This window comes from Lampetra fluviatilis, chromosome 24, assembly GCF_964198595.1.
Source record: "Lampetra fluviatilis chromosome 24, kcLamFluv1.1, whole genome shotgun sequence".
Lineage (NCBI taxonomy): Eukaryota > Metazoa > Chordata > Hyperoartia > Petromyzontiformes > Petromyzontidae > Lampetra > Lampetra fluviatilis.
In genome coordinates this window covers 1,832,527-1,855,741 of record NC_136298.1, presented here as the reverse complement: position 1 = coordinate 1,855,741, position 23,215 = coordinate 1,832,527, and the positions used below count along the sequence as shown (strand labels likewise).

Here is a 23,215-nt window from a genome sequence, read left to right as displayed (position 1 = left end):
ATTATCATTAGGAGTGTAAGAATGAGTGTGAGTGGATGAATGATGTGACACGACCTGCCGGGTGTCCAATTTGTGCCGACTCGCCCGAGGTTGTTGCAGCTCCGCGCCAGGTGGAGGAGATGGAGGTCCCCTCGGCGGAAGAGGCGAAAGCAGAGGTCGGCAGCGGCAGTCGCGGGCGAAATGGCCTCGTCGGCCGCACTTGAAACACGTGGCCGTTGTCGGCCGGCGGTCGGATGACCCGGCCCTCGCATGTGGACGGCCTGCGTAGTCACCACGCTGATTGCGCAGCCGCCGTCCCGGCATCCCGTGCGGAACAGCAGCAGCCAGCACGTCGTCGTCGCCGGAGTCGTCGGAGCAGTGGACAACCCGTCTTGGCGACCACCCCAAGGACGGCCCGTCGATTTCGGGTTTCCCCGTCCACGCCGCCATCTGGTCCCAGCGCTTGATATTAAACTTGGCGTCCAGGCAGCGCGCCACCCATCGCGATGTAAGCGGTTCGTGGCCGCATACTGGTAGCGAAATGTTGAGCTCCTGAGACAGCTCCAGCATACGGAAAAGGATGAGAGGATCCAAATGATCGGCCGTCGCGTCGGGATAAGCAGCTATGGCCAGCGCCATCAACGCCCCCCGATAAGCCAAAGGCGACTCCTCCGATCCTCGGCGATGCGACATAAATTTTCTCGTGGCGGACGTCGGCGGGTCATAAAATTCCGCCATCTCTGCGAACGCATCTCGCAGAGTCTTCTTCTTGGACGCAGGGATGGAGCAGAAGACCCCCAGAGAAACATCATCAAGCAGTGTAGGTAGCGCTCCCAGCGCCTCCGCCTCCGTCCAATGCACGGATCTAAAGGCCGACTCGAAGCGCCACGTAAAAGCACTCCAATCGCCCCCGGTGACAAATTCTTTAATCTGTGGAAGGCGATGTCCGCGGTGGCAGGCGTGCGCCGCGGGCGTCTCCGACTTCGGATCCCGCGCTCCACCCGTCGCAGGCAAAATGGCGTCTGGCGGCCGCGTGGCGGCAGGTGCGCCCAAAATGGTGCCCAACGGCTCCGGTGCAGCCGCCCCGCCCAAAACGTTGGCCTCTTTCCGTGTGGCAGGAGCAATGGCGGATGCCGATTCATGTGTAGGACCTCTATCCGCGGCGTCAAGCTGATCCGCTATCTGGCGACCCACGGCTGGTGAGGACGCCACCGCGGTCACCAGACTCAGCAGAATGGCGCGTAACGACTCGATCTGCTCCGCCATCAGCCGCCATCCGTCCTTCGTCCCTGAGGTGGTCGTATCTTCTCCCAGTCGACGCTGAGAGGCGTCGAGGAGAGCAGTAGCAGCAGGCGGCAGAGGAGCTGTAGCCCCCAACAGATCATCTTCGTCCGTCTCGGCCTCTTCCTCCGATGGAGGCTCGGGCGGGTTCTTCTTTCTGAGGTGCTTGGACATCTTGACGATCGTCCAAACAGTCGCAGAAGAGCTTCTGACACCAATGTAATAAACCTTTTCGAGACGGCTTCCGGAATCAATCCTTTTATTTTCCAACTTCCACAGTTACACACACACTCCCCATTGCTGACAGACAACGGGAAGCGGGCAGACTCCCAGCTAATTCCCCACCGTGCACGTGGCACCCGGAGCCCCGTACGCGCGTGACTTCTACTTTTTTCGTTCCCAGGTCTGCTCTCGACTCCTCTGTCTCTCCTCCTCTTAATCCCTGGGTCACGTGGTACTCCTAAGCCAATCCTCCGTAGTCAGCGTTGACCGTTCCAGATGGTTCCCCGTCAATCCCGGGACCACGCCTCTGATCCGGCTTCCCATTAGCTGAGGCCCCGATCGGCCAGGCCAATCACCCCTGCTAACATGCCATGGTCACGCCGAGGCCATGCTCCCTGGCTTACCCCTTATTGGCTACAAAGCGGGACCGGCAAGCCAATCCCCACGTGAGCCCTACATGGCTCTTATTACACTATGTTGTTGGGGGACGCCATAGGCGAGATTCATTATGCTACAATACTCGAAAAGCAAATGCCCCCCCTGACACATTGAGGCCCAGAGCAACAGGCTCTGTGCTGTGGGGCAGTCAAATACGCTTTGCTGCAGTTTTGTTGGTAATCTGGTGTGATGGCCTTGACTCCAGATGACACTGGCAGTTGTTTTATATAATCGGATGAGAATCATTGAAGTGTGTTTGTTGGGTAGGCCAATGCCCTGTTCAATTATTTGGAGACTGAGAGAATGGTTTTGTTAGACTAATGTTTTAGACGTGTGTGGGGGAGGGGTGCTGTAGCGGTTGGCGCGCTACGCTACGAACCCGGCTACCCAAGTTCGATTCCCGCTCGGCAAACTCCAGTGACGATTATCTGAACCAATCCTGGCCACCCACCCCCTCGTGTGCCATGCCGGTCTTCATAGGTGCTCGCTCACGGCACTTTCCCAACAACCTTTTCCAGGCTATATGGGGTATATTTGTCTTTGGGGCTGGAAGGACCTAAGCCCACGCTGCTGAAGTCTTAAGCCCCCTCCCCCTTCTAAATTCGTATTGTGAAGAGAAAATATGCAATGGTACAACTTAGCAACGAGCATCGCAGCTTCTCCACGTCATACAACATGAGGCGAGAGCCAGGGCAGAATGCACAATAGACAAATGCACACACCCCAGGTCGCCGGACACATCTGACACTCGGCCCCTGTGGCGTGGTCGAACGACCCGAATCACATCAACCGGCCCTCTCCAGGGTTTGAACAATTTGGGCGACGTACCCACCAGTACCTGTGGATAGTGCAACCAAACTCTGTCCCCAGGCGCCCACTCATGTGCAGAAGCACGGAAACCCCTCAGTCGCTCATTTGTCAATTGGCGCGAATCGGAATTTACCCTGGAAGCTTCCCGCACTTCGGAAAGCTTTTGAAGGGTAAAGCGCACAGAGTCAAAAATGTTATATTTAGCCTTTTGATTTAAAGCTTTCGTGACTGCAGGGATTCATCTTCTTGGTTCTTTCGGTAAAGTCACGTAGAAGGGAAGTAATAAAATAATAAAAATAAAACATAATAAAATAATTCTCACAACGTTTCGGCCACAACGCAAGTAGCCGTCCTCAGGTGAAAACCAGGTCTGTCGAGGCGACAGCGTCTGAATGAAACAGCACACGCGCTTGGAACACGTATATAAGCTGGGATGGAAGGGAGGAAGAAAGGGGGAGCCTTGAAAAAAGAATATGCATATCAAGAGGAATTTAGCATATTTATGGGAAATGCAGGTATGTGATTAGTACTGCATATGCCCGTGCATTATGCAGGATTAGCAGCATCAAAGGGAGGGGGATAAGGGAAATGCAGGTATGTGATATGGGAAATGCAGGTATGTGAATAGTACTGCATAATGTACGGGCATAAATAGTACTATTCACATACCTGCATTTCCCATATCACATACCTGCATTTCCCTTATCCCCCTCCCTTTGATGCTGCTAATCCTGCATAATGCACGGGCATATGCAGTACTAATCACATACCTGCATTTCCCATAAATATGCTAAATTCCTCTTGATATGCATATTCTTTTTTCAAGGCTCCCCCTTTCTTCCTCCCTTCCATCCCAGCTTATATACGTGTTCCAAGCGCGTATGCTGTTTCATTCAGACGCTGTCGCCTCGACATACCTGGTTTTCACCTGAGGACGGCTACTTGCGTTGTGGCCGAAACGTCGTGAGAATTATTTTATTGTTTTATTTTTATTATTTTATTACTTCCCTTCTACATGACTTTACCGAAAGAACCAAGAAGATATATTTAGCCTTGTTTGGCGTGGCTTGTAACTGAAGATCAATCGGAGGGTCGTGTTCTCTTCTGTATATTAAAAAAACGGTGAATACCCGGTGGATGCGTGAGGGGCCATCCTACAGTGAGGGAAAAACGTATTTGATCCCCTGCTGATTTTGTACGTTTGCCCACTAACAAAGAAATGATCAGTCTATAATTGTAATGGTAGGTTTATTTGAACAGTGAGAGACAGAATAACAACAACAAAATCTAGAAAAACGCATTTCAAAAATGTTATAAATTGATTTGCATTTTAATGAGGGAAATAAGTATTTGACCCCCTCTCAATCAGAAAGATTTCTGGCTCCCAGGTTCTGGCTTAACGAGCTGAGATTAGGAGCACACTCTTAAAGGGAGTGCTACTGATCTCAGCTTGTTACCTGTATTAAAGACACCTGTTCACAGAAGCAATCAATCAATCAGATTCCAAACTTTCCACCATGGCCAAGACCAAAGAGCTCTCCAAGGATGTCAGGGACAAGATTGTAGACCTGCACAAGGCTGGAATGGGCTACAAGACCATCGCCAAGCAGCTTGGTGAGAAGGTGACAACAGTTGGTGCGATTATTCGCAAATGGAAGAAACATCTTCTTGGTTCTTTCGGTAAAGTCACGTAGAAGGGAAGTAATAAAATAATAAAAATAAAACATAATAAAACAATTCTCACGACGTTTCGGCCACAACGCAAGCAGCCGTCCTCAGGCGAAGAATGAGAACATTATCAAGCTAGGAGCTTATATAGGTGTAGCGAGGAGGAGCGCCTTAACAAAAGAATGTGCATATGAAGAGGAATTTAGCATACCAATGGACAATGCGTAGGGGGTGGGCGGAGGGGTTTCAAAGTCCCATTATGCCCATGCATTATGCAGGATCAACAGCACCACGGGGGGGCGCAAGGAACAGCGTTAATAAAGGACAGGAATGTTAGTGATATGTAGCTGCATTTACCAAACAACCACGTAGAAAACCGAAGTGAAAACTACATAAAAAAAAAACTAAAATATAAACTGATACTTACTATACTCTACAATAAGCTGAGTTACTAACAACAAATAATAAAATTACAATTCTACGTCGTAAGAAGTATATAATATACTTCCATCTAAACTTTATTCTCTTAGCATATACAGTACTATATACTGCCATAGATAAACCCAACATTAAATTATATACTGTATTGCTGTAAACCACCCTATACTTTATACATTTTAATATAACACTATGTATTATTCAACTCACCCTAATGTGTATCGAAATGGTTTATTACGTCCTTCCAATGATTGCTAAGCCTGAATCCATCTTCTCGGTTAAAATTGTCTCTGTGTTTGTATATGTGGATCGCCTCATGAACGAATCTCTCATGATAGCCAGATGGCTTGCAGAGAACCTCCGTCTTGGAGAAGTCAATGTCATGTGAGCCCACTGAGTTGTAACAGTGGTCTGCCACGGCTGAGGTGTTTGTCCTACCGTGTTTTAGATCAGCTTTATGTTCACGAATGCGGTCTGAGACGTGTCGTTTGGTTTCCCCAATGTAACTGCTACCACAGAGGCAACTTAGTTTGTAGACGCCAGGGTACTGTATGTCTAGAATCACATCTTTTACAGATGGTACCAGATCACGGATTTTATGTACTGTGTTGAATCGGACCTGGATCTTGTGTTTAATCAGGATTTTGGAGATCTTTTTTGTGACCCCAGCAATGTAGGGTAAGGTGATGGTCTTGAAAGGCTCCTCAACAGGATCTTTCTTGATGGTTGGAGTGATGGCTTTGCGGATTGTGTAGTCGGAGTAACCATTAGCCTTAAGAGCTTGGCGTACGTGTTTGAGTTCACTGGAAATGTGTTCATGGTCGGAGATGCATTGGGCTCTATGATATAGAGTCTTGATGAGGGAATTCTTCTGGGATGGATGGTGGTGGGAATCCGGTTTTAGATAAGCATCCGTGTGGGTGGCTTTCCTGTAGACAGAGTGGCTCATTGAACCATCAGGTCTCCTTTTGATTAGGACATCCAAAAAGGGTAGCTTGCCATCATTTTCGACTTCCATGGTGAATCTGATGGCTGGGTGTATGGAATTGATGTGGTCGAGAAATTGGTCTAGAGCAGGCCGGCCATGTGGCCAGATGACAAAAGTGTCGTCTACGTACCTCTTCCATAAGAAGAAACACTAAAGAATCTCCCTCGTCCTGGGACTCCATGCAAGATCTCACCTCGTGGAGTTGCAATGATCATGAGAACGGTGAGGAATCAGCCCAGAACTACACGGGAGGATCTTGTCAATGATCTCAAGGCAGCTGGGACCATAGTCACCAAGAAAACAGTTGGTAACACACTACGCCGTGAAGGACTGAAATCCTGCAGCGCCCGCAAGGTCCCCCTGCTCAAGAAAGCACATATACATGCCCGTCTGAAGTTTGCCAATGAACATCTGATTGATTCAGAGGACAACTGGGTGAAAGTGTTGTGGTCAGATGAGACCAAAATGGAGCTCTTTGGCATCAACTCAGCTCGCCGTGTTTGGAGGTAGAGGAATGCTGCCTATGACCCCAGGAACACCATCTCCACCGTCAAACATGGAGGTGGAAACATTATGCTTTGGGGGTGTTTGTCTGCTAAGGGGACAGGACAACTTCACCGCATCAAAGGGATCATGGACGGGGCCATGTACCATCAAATCTTGGGTGAGAACCTCCTTCCCTGAGCCAGGGCATTGAAAATGGGTCGTGGATGGGTATTCCAGCATGACAATGACCCAAAACACATGGCCAAGGCAATTAAGGAGTGGCTCAATAAGAAGCACATTAAGGTCCTGGAGTGGCCTAGCCAGTCGCCAGACCTTAATCCCATAGAAAATATGTGGAGGGAGCTGAATGTTCGAGTTGCCAAACGTCAGCCTCGAAACCTTAATGACTTGGAGAAGATCTGCAAAGAGGAGTGGGACAAAATCCCTCTTGAGATGTGTGCAAACCTGGTGGCCAACTACAAGAAACGTCTGACCTCTGTGATTGCCAACAAGGGTTTTGCCACCAAGTTCTAAGTCATGTTTTGCAGAGGGGTCAAATACTTATTTCCCTCATTAAAATGCAAATCAATTTATAACATTTTTGACATGCGTTTTTCTGGATTTTGTTGTTGTTATTCTGCCTCTCACTGTTCAAATAAACCTACCATTAAATTATAGACTGATCATTTCTTTGTCAGTGGGCAAACGTACAAAATCATCAGGGGATCAAATACTGTTTTCCCTCACTGTATATACAGATAGGACTCCAGGAATATGTAAATCCCAGTCGAGTTGGGACTCGCTGACCTGATGGCTCAACATGGAGGTCAGAGTCCTGTGCAGCTGCTCAAGCATGCCATCCGTCTACGGGTGGTATGGTGACATGCGCACTTTCTTTGGTCCCAACAAATCGCACACCTCTCGCAACAATTTGGAATGACATTTTTTGCCCTAATCGGTCAGAAGATGTTTGGGAGCACCGTTGTCCATCACATAGCCATTGAGGAATGCCTCAATGATCATCACCGTTGACTGGTTGGGAAGTGGCCAGGCCACAGGCCATTGTGAAAAATACTCGACTCCCACCAGCAAGTACTTATTCCCATGAGGGGTAATGGGAAATGAACCAAGGATGTCCAGAGCAACTAGTTCATTTACACGGGAAATCTGAATCGATTGCAACGGTGGACAACAGGGTTTCACCGGCGGCTTCCACTGCGCGCAATGCACACACCCCTTAAACAAATTAGCAACATCCTCAGCCATGTCATAAGAAGTCGAACTTAAGTGTGGCCAGTGTCTTATGCACACCCAGGTACAACAAGGGGTTCGTGTACCACCCACATTACCTTACCACGCAGGGCAGTGGGCACAACAATTTTATATGGCTGCAACCATCCATCCCAATGCATGAGTAATCCACCTCTAGGAATGACAGAGGCGACACCCCGTCGATCCTCGCCCGCATCAGTCTCTCTGGCACAGTGTCGCAATTTAAGCAGGGAAGTGTCCTGAACCTGGAGGCGCCCCCATTCTTCGTGGTCTAATCCAATGACGGCGTCACGCGCCACCGGACCCTCGGCCACTTCAGATATTACAACCTCGGCTAACACCGCAAGGGGAGGGGGCGAGGGCTCATTGGGTGGCTCATAGCACCCGGAGCCCGAAAAGCACGTGCACCCGCCTCTCATTGGTAATCTCGACAGGGCATCAGCATTCGTGTGATGGGAACCTTTGCAATAGGTAACCTTAAAGGAGTAGTCCTGAAGGATCTCCAACCAGCGTGAAAGTTGGCCAGACGGCTGATCAACACGCAGCGCGTACTGTAGCGCTGCGTGGTCAGAGCACACCTCAAAGTGTCTACCATACAAATAAGGGTGATACTGTTTGCACAAAAACCACAATAGCTAACAGTTCCCAGCATGTGACACAATACCGTTGTTCGGCCGGAGACAGAATTCTGCTTTTATATGCGACAACACTCTTGACGCCATTGACAACTTGGGACAGAACAGCTCCAATTCCGGTGTTACTAGTGTCTGTATCAAGGATGAACGGCAAGGAAAAGTCGGGGTAGTGGAAGGGAGGGGCGTTCACCAAGCCATCCCGGAGCGCAACAAATCTGGCCTCCTCCTCCTCTCCCCCAATGGAATTTATGACCCTTTGCCTTCAAGGCGTGGAGAGGTTTAGCGATGGTAGCAAACCTACCGACAAAACGGCGGTAATAGGACACAAATCCTATGAAACTGCGCACCTCCCCCACCGACGTGGGGATGGGTCAAATTTGAACACACGCGGTTTTGTCTGGGTCAGTCGCAATACCCGATTCACTTACTATGTGGCCAAGATAACGAACCGATTTCTGGAGGAAGTGACATTTCTGTGGTTTAAATTTCAGGTTGGCCGCACGCATTTTGAGAAAGACGGTGCGTAGCCGTTCCAGGTGTTCGTCAAACGTATGGCTGAAAACGATAACATCGTCGAGCTATATCAAGCATGAGTCCCACTGGAGACCAGCCAGAACCAGTTACATTAATCACTGAAACGTGGCCAGCACGGAATGAAGACCCATCAGAAACAGATTTAATTCGAACAAGCTTTGTGGTGTACAAAAGGCTGTTTTGGGCTTAGAGGCTTCGTCTAGCGGCAACTGCCAGAACCCGGATAGGAGATCAAGAGTGGAAAATAACCGCGCTCCTGCTAGAGCATCCAGTGAGTCATCCATTCGAGGTAGAGTGTACGCATCACCGATAGAGACCTTATTAAGCTTACGGAAGTCAACACAAAAGCGCAAGTTACCGTCGTGCTTTTTAACAAGTATAATTGGGGCTCCCCATGGGCTGGTGGACGGTGAAATAATGTCCGTGGCTAACATTTCATCAACCGCCAGCCGAATGTGTTATTTTTCCGTAAGGCTCAGCCAGTCGGGATTCTGCCGGATGGGAGCGGCATCCCACGTATCAATGTCATGACTCAAAAGCGTAGTGCGGCCGATATCAAATTTCCATTTTCTAAAAACATCCGAAAATTCGCGCAAAAGCGCAATTCCGCATTCTCGGTACAAAGCACTTTTTTCTGTTTTCCCCGCGTGTCCACACTCAGCTTCCCACTTCAAGCTCCGCCCACCCTCTTTCTCTCCCCCCTTGCTCCTCCCCCCTTTCTTACCTATATAACCTTTTGCCTCGGCAGCTGTCCTGCCTTCCTCACCATTTTTTTGCTGTGGGTGTTCCACCTGATGAGGATCGCTTGTGTTGCGATCGAAACGTCGTGATTTATTTTATTTTATTTCTACCTACGTGACTTTACCGAAACAACCAGAGGATGGATTCCTACAGTCACAAAAGCTTCAAATCAAGATTACTCGCAAGGAATTGGCGCGCTTTTTTACGTGACAAACCTTACTAATTGGCTGTGTCGGGTGGCGGCGGGTTTAACGACACATTTATATTTACGCGATCTAACCCAAAAAAATCCTCTGGATAATATTGGTCGCGAAAGCCTACGTGTTAAACATACTGTATACTGTTGGTATGATTTATATATTATAAATATCACTCTTATAAAAACATGACAAATAGTGTTTTGCGAGTTTTCCATATTTAGTGCATATACTGTATGATTGTCTTAACTCTATTGAAATGTATTTTTGAAAAGAAGGGTTGGCCAGAATTGATGTCGTAAATATTGTGGATTTATAATCGTTTCCAAATAAATATATAATTTATACCAATATATTTGTTGCTCATGAAGAATTAATGTAATTTTTTCATCAATCATTTATGCAAAATATTAAACTTAATATTTGTTTTTAAAATCACTGAATAGTATATTAATACATTTATTTTCATATTTTAATATTTATAAAAATAGGAAAAGGTTTTCGACCAAATGTTTTGTGACATTTTGTTGCATATATTTGATCTTTTTTAAATGTGGCAAGAATGAATTCATTTAAAAATATTTATTTTCAAAGCATTGGTCGCGAAAGCCTATGTGTTACATTGCAGCAATACTTTTGGCAACAATTGAACAATAAACATAAAATACAGTTTTCCCTCGTTCACGAGGGATACATTCATGTCTTTAATATCTTACACAAATAAGGTATTAAATACATGAAACTTATCACAAAACACAAAAGAATTGAGTCTAATAAACAGTAAGTAAATGTTTAAAAAAATAGTTCATAAATTAAGTTATCTTTATCTCATCACTTTCTCTCGATGCAGGCGTGTAGAGTTTCAGATGCGATTCGCAGATAGCCAAAATAGTGGATAGAAAGTTCGTGAATAACGAGGGTATACTGTATATTATATACTAGCGGGAAGTACCCGGCGTTGCCCGGGCGAAAAAGACACACACACACATCGACTTAGACACACACACACAGATATCGACCCATACACACTAACACATCGACTTGCACACACAGATATGAACTCACAGACATCGACTTTAGATACACACACATGGAGTTACAAACACAAATCGATGTACACACATACAGCGAATAGCACGCACATACGTAGACTCTCACACACACATCGACCTAAGCACACATATGGACTTACACACACACACATATCGACTAAGAGACACACACATGGACTCACTCACACATTGGCCTACACACACATATGGACTCACACACAAACATGGACTTTAGATACACACACATAGAGTTACACACAAATATCGACTCACACACACATACACATCGACGTATACACACACATCGACTGACACACATAGAAACACACACAGTGACTTACACACTCACATGGAGCCATGCACACACAGCGACTGACACACACACATGGACTGACACGCACACTTGGACTTACACACACACACATCGACGTACACAAACAGACATCTGGCGTTACCCGGGCCAAAAAGACACAGACAGACATCGACTTACACACACATGGACCTAAACGCACTCACATATGGACTCAAACACACACACATCGACTCACACACACATCGACTTACACAGCAATCCCCGATGATGCCACAGCTAGAGCAATTTTCTCTCTCTGACGAGCCTTAGCGAGGAGTAGTTTGAGAACAAAGGTCTTCCCAGTACTGTTAGGTGCATCAAGGAAAAAGATTACTCCATTTGTAGTCTCAATGTCTTCCAAGATTGTTGTGTAGGCTTCTATTTGTGCATCCATCAGCTTTGGTAAATTTTCCTGAATAAATTTAAGAAGCTGTAAAGCATAATAGCATATTTTACGTAGGATCTCTTGAGAAAGGGCATGCAGGTTGTCCCTGTAGGGTGTTGGTAGTTCCATAGACGTGAGGTATTTTCCAGCAATGGAGTGCAGTTTGTTGTGAAGGAGGATGAGGAACTGTTTGAAGATGACATCAGAAAAGTTGGCGTCGAGGTTTGTATTTTGTTATTGAGCTCCGTGGAGGATGTCCTCACTCATGCCCTCTTTGTATTTTTGCCAGAGTCCCATGGGGTTAGATGCAAACGTGAAGATTTATGCAGAAGAGCAATGTCAGTTGGAAAGGGGACTGACCAACAGAAGCTTCTGTCATAGCTTTATGAAGATGGTAATCACGTGCAAGAATTGCACGAAGATTGCAAGCTTCCCTGTATGTTTGACAGACAACTCCTTCCACTGTTTAGAGATCTTGGAAAGATGTGTGCCCTTAGACAACATGAAGAAGCATTGGGAGAAAGTAGCACTGCTGATTGTTGGGATGAACTGTGTAGACTCGTCCTAAGGCGTCCGATTCACCGTCAGCAGCTTCCATGATTTGTTATCACTCCATGTATAGTCGGAGGGAATTTAATGGTAGAGCAGGTTGTCAACAAATGGGTTACTTGGGCACAAAACAAAGAACGCCATAAGGGTGGTATCTTGTGGAGCCAGGGCCTGTTGTTGGGCATTTCCTTTGATGACGTAGATGCGTTGACCATTTTGGAGGTGACGTCACAAAGCTCTGCTCTGCTTTGTGACGTCATATTTGAGAGGGGGTCTGACTTTTTGTGACGCTGTGTGACGAGGGGGGTAAAAAAAATTCCAAAATCGCGTGACATCATTTATGGACAGCCCCTAACGCGAATGAAATTTTTTAGCGAACGTGTGTGCGTTGCTAGGGGCAACTCCTGTCAGTGTTTGGTGCATGCGCAATTGCGTACTTTGTCTCGCGGCGGGCCGCAAACCTAAATAAATAAAGAAAAATCGCAAAAAAACGCAATTTTTACAATTTTGAAGGTCAGTGACGGGAAAACGGCATAGCACTTGCGCACCACGGGGCTTTCGGCGTGCTGCCTGGCAATTTTTTTTCGACCTAAACCCCACCGTTTGAGAGCCAAATTCCTCGCAAGCGCGCGTGCGCAAAAAGACAGAAGGACAGACAGACAGACAAAATATGACTTTTATATAGAAGATTAGTTTTCATTCATGTAATGAAAATTCTCATTTTATCACGTACACCATGATTAAAATGTAATCTATTAATTCAAACACATTTTTTTAATGTCCCGTTTTATTTTTCAAATTTGTTAAAGAATGTTTAACTGCATTGTGCAGTTATATATTTTAAATTAATGTAATAAAAGACTCCGTCAGGCACTGCTGGTCTCCGTTGGTCTTTTATTTAGGTTCTTTCTCCGCACCCCGCTGGTCCCCTCCGCGGACCAGCGTCGTCTCGCGCGCGCCCCGCACGCGCTCCCTCGTCCTCTCCTCCACTCTTCCTCACACCCGCTGGTCCTGACAAGGGACCAGCGTCTCCTCTCGTGTGTCGCACACGCTCCTCCGTTAGCTCCTCCACTCCCGCACTCCGCACACCGCTGGCCGACGGCGTGCTGAAGGTCCTTCGGCCACGTGGCCGATGGCGCGGATCTCCTCTAACCACCCAACGTGGCTCAGCCTCTTAACTTCCCCAACTGACCTCGATCTCTTCCGGGCTCCCACTTATATCCTCTCCCCCCACGTGACCCTGACTCCTCCCCTTCCGGATCGTCAGATCCGGCCTTCCCGTACTGCCCAGCTGGCTCCGCCCCCATTCACCTCGCTTCCCATTGGAGCCGAGGTGAACGGCGGCCCCTCCCACATGCCCCCCAGACCGGGCTGTGTGATTGGGCCAGAGCCCAGCAGGAACCCCATTTACACTCGCATTACATTAATATAATTTAGTTACCCATTTATGAGAAATGTTAATATCTGATTGCATCAATTTTGGCCACAAAACGGAAGTAGGGTTGCGATGTTATTTTCAATACTACTGTCAAAACAAATCAAAATGTAAAACATTCCATGCTTGCAAACGGAGAATCATGTTTCCTTAAGCCCTGATGCCACTGACGCTTGAATTGTTTAACGTTCCAGGGACACTCAAGTTGGGTGCTGACAGTGTATTTATGAAGGTAGATGTTGGCATGACTGACAGCACATGATCCCAGTATTACAGTACTGTTAACCCGTGTTCTACTGAAATGTCCTATCTGAGCCAGCGCACCGCCTTCATGGTATGAATGGTTTTCCAAAGAGGTCCTCAGCTTTAGTGAATACATCTTTTACAAATCCTTATGGATACCCTTTATCTACCACAACTAATGCGCTGTACTTGGATCTGGAGAAGAGCTCTGCAAGACATTCTTGCAGGGACGTGTGTGTGTCAATGAGGCCCACCGAAAGTATTTTAAAGTCTTATTCACTGTAAGTACGGAAAAGGTTCCCCACCGCTGCTCTACGGGTATATGCAGCATGTGTATGCGTGTGTGTGTGCATGGGCAGAGGCATGTTGTACCGCTGCTTTCACCACGCAACTGGAGCCGACCACCATTAGCCGAGTTGAGGACACCTACTGGAACCTGTGCGGAAACCTGAGCACCAAGTGAGCGTTTCTCTCTGCACTCTCCCCAGGGGTTTTATATCGCTGTCACAAGAGGTAAAATGTGCAGCTGTGCTCACGCCATTGCTGGCAGAGGGGCCTACACTAGAGGGAGTTCTAGAGAGCCCCCTCGAGAGGGTAATTTGGCCTACTCTTTCACGCTGTGGTAGGAGAACCCACACTCGATCCCAACACACCCGACCTGTAAATTGACTAATGATGGTGTATCCATTAAGTTTGCAGTACTTGAATAGGGAAAGAGACAGGGCGATTCAAGACATTCGTTGCAAATGCCATGCCAAGAGATTGAATCGAACCAGCGACCTCTGGATTGCAAGTCCAATGTGCTGACCATTACACCGCCTATATGGAAGCATTCAACTGCCTTCTGTGCTTGCGTTTATCCAGTTTTCTCCCGCATCCAAAATGTCTCAACGAAATTGATTGAAAATCCCGATTCGGCAATCTACTAATGAATTAGTCTTGAAACAGTATTGTGTATTTATAACTGCATATTGCTCTAATATACAGGATGGTATATTATTTAAATAACCATGACATACACAAGTTTGTTACTAATAGTGTGGAAGTGCTGTCAGGGAAATCGCTCTTCATGTCATTTGAAGCTCTGAAACACCGTGAGAGGGTGCCATGGCATAGCCTGCAGCCCAATTCACTCCCGATTTTATTGAGGTCAATATACGGTTACAGTACTAGGTACAAGTCCCTTTAGACTGAGTCACCCTAGAGCAGGGCTAGAGAAATATTTTCCTGAATGCAGGTCAAATAAGACTTGAAAAATACGTTAATTAGGCCTACGATATATGGCACAAAACTTTTATCTTGCTATTACTGCACGCTTTAAGTGCTTCGCCAGAACTACTTGAAAGACAACAAGTCACTGAGTGCGCTAAAGATATGAACACAGTGTTGCCAAGTCAAGAAAATGTCCCCAGTTGAATGCGATTAGTGTGGCTAAGATGCTTACAGCAGTGTCCCTGGTAGACTGAAGTAGGTGGCCCGTGACAAGTAGCTGCAGCCATAACGAGAGGTATACCGGGGCAGTGTGCCCTGGGCGGGAATATTTTCTGGACTGCTGATCTTAATGAAATTATTCCTTGGCTAACTAGTAGAGTAGTGCACACACCACTCTTGCGCGTACACAGCGGCGTGTACTGCTGGCGTATGTGTGCGTGATGCCGTGTGCGTAACTGATTGCCGCTGTAGGTGCCAGGCTTTCATGAAGCGCAATGAGTGCTTCTACCGCTGCTCGCCGCACGCTGCCGACTGGATGAACCCTGCCTACAAGAGTGGCCTGCTTCATGTGCCCATTTGCTCCAGCTACTGCAGTGACTGGTACGTTTGCCTGGGAAGGATTTCTTAACCCCTTCTCCACTGGCACGTCCAAAACCGTGCCAGCATGGGAGCCATTGCGGTGTGGGTGGTTTTCAGATGCCTATTTGCTCAGCTAAGCTAGAATGGTCCTATGAAACTCTGGCCAAACAAGACGTCTGCATCTGCCATTAGGCCACGCTGGGCCAAGAGTGGGGTTAACTGTCAGCAGCACAACTCAGGTTTTGCAGTGGGGGGAAAAACAACCTGGCGCCTCCTGAATTGCAAGGATGCCAATTCAAGGGGTGTAATTTTCCCATCTCAGAAATGTGATATTTACCTGCATAGTCAGCAGAGGGCTGGGCAGCAAAATCCAGTGTTGCACTATACTATGTTCTAACATCGACGTTCCCTGCATTCATCAACCAGCACTGACCACGTCTCGCATGGCAAGACAAACCCCTCATCTAAATGTACGAAAACATAATCGTATATAGTTCCTATTATTTGTAATATATTGAGTCGATCATTCAGGCTTTTTTTATTGGTTACGTTTGTTTACCCAGAAGGCCTCACTGAGTCTCGAGAACCTTTTTCAGGAGGTTCCTGCTGACTTTACGCAGTAGGGGGGCGACTGTCTCTACGTGTGTTTCCCAATTAAGTCATTTGCGAGTATAATTATTTTCAAATTTGGACCAAGGCGCTAGCACACATCGGCCTACTTTTAGTTGAATGACGTCAAGGGAACTTTAACATCCGCTGTGAAGCACACGTTGCATTGTATTTCCTGGCTAATGTAGCCCCAGAATTATGGAACCAAGTGTGACATACGCACGTCCATGGCTCGGACATCTCACCGGCCCTGGCTGAGCCAGCGAGCCTAGAGTCCCGTGTGTGATAGCGGAGCTGCGACACTCTGACCGGCCGTCTTCTGTGCGCGCGCCAGGTACGAAGCGTGTCGGAGCGACCTGACCTGCGCCCGTAACTGGATGGAAAACTTCAGCTGGAATGTGACCAACAGCTGCCGCAACAGCTGCATTCCATTCAGCGAGGTATGGCTGCCTTTTTCCATTATGAGCACGCGTACTGCTGCCACAGTTAAAACTGTTGCTGTTATGCTTGACTGGCAGTGGGTCAAAGCATCCTCTATCCCAGCAGCTCACTGCTACCAGTCCATCCATGCCTTCAGAGCAAAGTGGAGCAATTTGGTGCAGGCAGCTGTTTTAATGTCCTTCACTCAACTTCACTGAGCCCCTCAACCGATATCAACGACGGCATTGAAACCTACCAATTAATTATTCTTAACATGCCGGCAGTCAAGTCACCTACTTATCACATTGCTCTTTTTCTGGTTACTGTATCCCGTGAACTTTACTCGTTGATTCCACCACCCGTATTGAGGACTCGGTTCTACCAGACACTGACCGTTTCCTCTTAGCCACACTGTGTTCAACCACCTCCCACTGCACTGCAGAACACAACAACACACTCGCCGGCTCACTCATCCACTGACCAATTCACCACACTGCAGATCACAACACTTTATTTTCTTTTTTTACATTTTCCCATCGCACTACTCGATTTGGAAATTCTCTCCCATTGTCTCTTCTCAATTCGAAACAATAACCTTTCTCAATTCCCAAAACTATTGTCTATTGTACCATCAATTGTGCTATTTGTTGCTGGCTGCTTGGCGTTTTGGACACGAGTGCAACTGTGACTAGAAGAAGAAGAAAATAAAGAAATGCGAATGGCCCTTCTGTCAACCCACTGCTGGATGAGCCCCCCCCCCCCACCACTGTGCGAGTCATGGGCGTTATTTAACCATACCTCACCATGCTGGTCAGTGGGGATTGCTGAGGGGTAAAGAGATAAGCTCAGGTATAGGTGCTAGATGGATTGTTACATTGCATGGCCATGACAGAGGGGCGATGGATTTGGGAGCCCTTCATCCAGCAGTGGAATAGATCATTGCTTATGACAACGTTGATATTTTTCAAACTACAGTACATTATACATTATGTCGCATATCTGACTCACTGGGGGATTGCGGTGGATATGTGTAAAGGTCGAGTATGTGAATATCTGCAGTTACACCACCATGCGCCATAAAGGTTAACCGACAAAAATAATGCACAAACGTCTTTAAACACAGGGAAAGGATTCACTATGCTTGAGTAGTGATTGAATGAACGTGAGATCAGAACGCACGACTGTGTGAGGAGAGGTTGAATTTGTGCACGTCTATAGAAAATGACCAGCACGTCTTGAACAATTACTGGGCTACCTGTATTACTCAGCATTGGTTCTTCTGATGCCATTTATGCCACAGCAGAATTTAGGATAAGCTGTTGCTTGCCCTTCTTCTCAGCGTGACACATCATGCCATGTTTTAATGCTTAAGCCTGGCTTTGCTAGGAATTCAATGTCATGCCACATGGCAACCGAGGTGGATTGTGCTTAACGAGAATAAGTGCTGATTACTTTCTTAAACACACTAAATTGCTCATTAGGCGAGTGGTCATTTTCCAAAAGGCGACTTTGGTGTAGGGTTTGTACGTTGCTGGCCAGTTGTGACAGTTAAATATATTTTTGATATGGATACGAGTTGAGTTGCAACTATAAATCCATGTATAAGTATTGTGTTGAGTGTGTTGTACTTCCTCTGCACCTTCGATTAGCACGGTTGGCTAAGTACGGTGCGAAAGAAGTTCAACATACATACGTAATTGGCTTCACATCACGTGTGGATCATTCATGGCCTCAGAGAGCACGGACAGTGGACGTGAGTTCACGATGTGTATCACTGCTATGCGCTGCAGTCGCATTCACGGGAACTACCCTAAATTGTATGAATCACACGTGAACCGGCCTCGGCAGGTGCAACCGCCTTTTCCACAAATGGAAAATGTACGAATCTTCCAAATGCCAGTTTAACGCTGCAAACTACAAATGAGAGACATAAAAAGAGGAACGCACGGATCAGAGAATAAATGCAAATCACAAATATCAGAGACAAAAGTTGGTTTGGACAGGACAAATTGCTATAAGAGGTAATAGCTGATAGATGACTTGTTGCAATGCGGGGAAGGCATTCGTCCAGCAGTGGCCAGATCATGGCTGAGGTATGAATATAATTTTAAATCGGGAACACAGCAGGTTCTGTCTCAGTGCTTTGACTTGACGTTTATCATTCGTCTTCAGCTTCCCAGCTGCTTAACAATGCGCGTTTTCAATATCAAGGTGAGTAGCTCGACTGAGACGCAGACAACAAAATGTGTCTGGCCTGATTCAACAGTTATTCGAGCATCGGTTTCACTGGGCGGTGAATGATTACACAGTCAGGTGGGGTAGGACTTACAGGCAAAGGCCGTTCGAAACTGCATGAGCGTGTAAGCTCATGCAGAGGCACGGGTTATGGATTTATACATTTCTGCGTTGCTAAGTCTGTAGCCAGGAGGGCGAGCATATCATCGTCGTTTATTATTTATACTGCGCCTGCCGTGAAGTACATCACGAGGCACCAGAACACAGATACATTCGAGATAATTTATTCAGTCAAGAAACGATTGCAGATCAAATTATGATTTTCAAAAACAATACACTGAAGACTGACTATTAACAACAAGCATAACAGGGAGGACATGGTTAACATCCAGCGAAAGCCTCTGACCAAACGTGAAACCTCTTAGCTCACCAAAGGTGATATCACCCTGTGCACGCAAATTATCATGGATTGTTCTTGCAAAAAGAAAAATGTAAGTTATTGATTCCCGTTAATGTTACATTTTCAAATTCGAGCAATTCTACATATATGCATACAGGCCATTTGTCAATCCATATGATTTTTTTTCTTGCAGCTCCACAGTAACTTTCTGAACATCTGTGAAAAAGAGCTTTATAGCTCATCAAATTCCTCCAGTATAAATGAAGATTCTGACAGTCACGTCAAACAGTCCGTTCTCGTGATGTGAGTGTGTGGAGCATGGGGTGGGAGTAGCTGGGCCATAGAAATGGATATAATATTTTAACATAATATCTCTGTGCTTTTGTCATTCTACTCTTGGATGAAGTCCTTCCCACACTGTATTGGTTAAGGGCGTTGTTTGACCATACCTCAAGGGAAGTTAGCTGTGACAGGGAATTGAACTCGGGCATCACATTCATAACAGAGCGCTAACCGCTGTGCCACCGCTCCAACTCATGACATTAAAAAAGACAGTCAGTGATTTCCTGCTCAAATGCGCATTGAGGCGGTGCTCATCTCCACTTTGCAGCCTGAGCCATTGATGCAAATTCCACATTCGTTGGGAGTCATTTTATGACCCCAGAAGGATGATTGACGAGATCGACCCCCCAACCAGGATTTGAACTCACCACCTTCCATATAAGGGAAAAACACAACATATAATTTGTGTAGCATTCAACTTGCAGTAGCTAATATACGATGGTTCTTTGACAATGCTATCCAGTATGAATGTATGGCGTTGTCTCCATCATCGTGAATATATATGTAGTGAGTCCAACCGAGTCACAGACGTCATTCTTCAGAGGCAACACATTTATTGTAACACGTATATACAAAGGGGTAACTGCCCCTTTACCAGATACAGCCTGGGGTGGTGGACCACCAGGCTAACTACGCTAGTTACTGGGAGTAGCTACCACGGACAGGACCCTGGCTTGGGTCCTTGTCCACGTGTTGGTGACTTCTTCTTGGACGTAGAATATAGATCGTAGATCTTCAGATGACAAAAGCAACGCTGGAACCCCGGTTCCTGTGGGGACCTGGTTTATATGCTCCTGGGTCGTGGCTGGCCCTGCCCCTGGCCACGGCCACCTTCGAGAAACCTCTTTGTTGTTTCTCGACCCTTCCCGTAGGATCTCACCCTGACACGTGACCACCCCCTAGCCCCCACCTGGGGCCCCTGTGTAGATCTTACCCGTCACGTGCCTTCCAGGGTCAAACAGAGTGCCATGACCTCGGGACACCTCATCCCATGGCTGACACGCTCCCTCCTGTAGGAGTCAGCACTGCACGCCACGCGTGGTGCCACTGAGCGCTATCACAGCACTCACCGAGCCCCGTCTAGGGCTAGTACTACACCCACCTACGGGGTGCCTGTGATGACAATGTATCGCACGCCGTGCCTCGCTAGAGCCGGTATTATTCAGCAATATTCACGATGTCGCTACATACTGATGTCCGCGATGCGAGTACATCACACGCCATGCCTCTCTAGGGCCGGCACCACACAGTGACATCTGAGATGTCACTGTGTCACTACACAAGGATTAGTAAATTGTTGACCATTGCTTTACCCAGCAAAGTTTGCGTAATAACGCACCCCTCGAGACAATGCATTTTCATGTGGTTCTCCCTTCCTTTGGCATTGTGAAATATCCTTCTTCCCATGACATGCCTCGGGTTTGTGTACCTCAGAGATGGCAACCCTACGTGGGCCATATCAAATGAAGCCGGTTTGCAGGTCAAAGATTTCCCTACCCCTGTTCTAGGCATCCATAGCAGAGCATCGCCCGATATGGTGAGGCGATATGCTTCACCATATATTATATCATAACTATATGGCCCCTATGCTGTAATTGTCACTTTGCCTTTATTAAGCATTTGTTAGCCAAGTTATTTTTTATTTAGCATTCTGGGTCAATATTTGTCGGGAAAGAAGGGACACATAACCTGTTGGTTTATATTTTATCATCTTGTATGCAGTGCAGCATACTATCAAGCAGCATAGCAATGGCACACATGAACTTGGCGACCTGAATTTGATTCCCAATCACGGCTGTTGTCAGTAGCAAATGATATATTAATTGAGTGATACTCTTTGGTTCTTTCGGTAAAATCACGTAGATATATATATCTCGGTTGTAGTTGTGTCTGTGTTTATATATCTGATATATATTGAAGTTGTGTCTGTGTTTATATATCTGATATATATGATATATAAACACAGACACAACTTCAACCGAGATGATTGATACAAACTGAGCAATCACTGGAAGGACGTTATTAACCAGGTAAAGTCTTAACTGACTGTGATGTTTCCAACCTGCCTATGTCAGCTGTTATTTCGACTCTGTGTGTCTCTCTCTATGCCTCTCTCTTAGATCTCTCATGCTCACATGTCCGTTGCATTGCACTCTCATGCTCACATGTCTTTTTGATTGCACTCTCATACTCACAGGCCCTTTGGATTACAACCGTTGGGTTGCAGTTACATGCAAATTTCTCACATTAACATCACTAGTCCCGATTTAAAGCTTTCGTGACTGCAGGGATTCATCTTCTTGGTTCTTTCGGTAAAGTCAACGTAGAATGGAAATAATAAAATAATAAAAATAAAACATAATAAAATAATTCTCACGACGTTTCAGCCACAACGCATATTTTATTTTTATTATTTTATTATTTCCATTTTACGTGACTTTACCGAAAGAACCAAGAAGATGAATCAATAGCCCTGGCCACTTCTTTATGACCCTTGAGCTACACCCATTTCAAACCTTTTAAAACAGTGTGGCTCAGCAGCAGACCATGCTTTCCCACCTGATGGACGCTTGTGTTGCGCCCGAAATGAGATTTATTTTATTTTATACCTATGTGACTTTACCGACAGAACCAAAGAGTATGGATTCCTGCAGTCACGAAAGCTTCAAATCAAAACTGAGTGATACATAAACCGATGCTAGCCCCACCTTCACTAACCAGTATGGGCAAAAATCACCATAACCAAACACAGCAAGGGGTGGCCTTAATCCATCAGTGGATTGACACAGGTCTGTCCATACATAGATGACAGCCAATTAAATCACACCTTCCTGCTCAGCAATAATAATGCATTCGTATCTGTTGGTGGATCTGAGCTAATCATAGAAATGCCACATTCCCATGTATGCATGTTGAACTTCTTTCACACCGTACGTAGCCAACCGTGTTCATCGGAGGTGCGGGAAAGGACAACAAATTAAACACAAAACATTTTATAGCACAACTTTTATTGACTTCTCACCAAGTTGTACAGCTTCACTATGCAGGTCGTTTTAGTTGTATCAACCTGAGAGAAATGATGATGATAGCTGTAATTCCTGCCGTTATAAAATAATGACTATGCTCTCCCGTAATTTTTGACGCAACTTTATGACTATTGTATCGAAGCCATGCAATCTGAACACAGTCGTCAAACTCGGAGTGATTTATGAGTGTGCCGATGTTTTATCTTACTGAAAAAAAACTGTTTTGTTAAACCTGACGATGGCTTTGACAGTTTGGATTTAATGGGGTCAGCCAAAGGGAGAGAGGCGGGGGTCCCCACCCCCGCCCCCTGGCAATACCCAGAATGCATCGTTTATAACCTGGCCTCTGGCCAGTGTCGGATTTAGATTGTCAATGTTAAGATGGAGGGCAGGCGTGGGGGGAGAGGGGAGAGAGAGCGTAAGCGGAGGCTTAAGTCGTTCTGCTGAGATTTCAATGATGAAACACGCAAGACAGATTTCCTGATTCATGACTGTTCTGTACACGTGTTATTAGCGCCTGATGAGTACTGTATTTATCTATGAGGAATACAACAAATAAGTATCTTTGATGAAAATGCTCTGAATGTGTTTGTATCGTGTGTGGTAGTGGGCCTTGGCGTACACATAGCCTGGCACAAGCGCCGTGGTGACGTCACCGCCACTTTGTGGCAAATGGTGGTGGCTGAG

At 46.4% G+C, this 23,215-nt stretch overlaps 1 protein-coding gene across 2 annotated transcripts in view; it reads left to right on the top strand.

The window, feature by feature from the left end:
- The window catches only part of LOC144941225 (riboflavin-binding protein-like), a 40,106-nt gene that overhangs the window by 10,720 nt on the left and 6,171 nt on the right, over positions 1–23,215 (top strand). For both annotated transcript variants that reach the window (XM_078867845.1, XM_078867844.1), the window contains exons 3-5: positions 14,065–14,164; positions 15,389–15,517; positions 16,440–16,545. In XM_078867845.1, the coding sequence (XP_078723971.1) occupies positions 14,065–14,164; positions 15,389–15,517; positions 16,440–16,545 (335 nt within the window). The remainder of the gene's footprint in view (positions 1–14,064; positions 14,165–15,388; positions 15,518–16,439; positions 16,546–23,215) is intronic.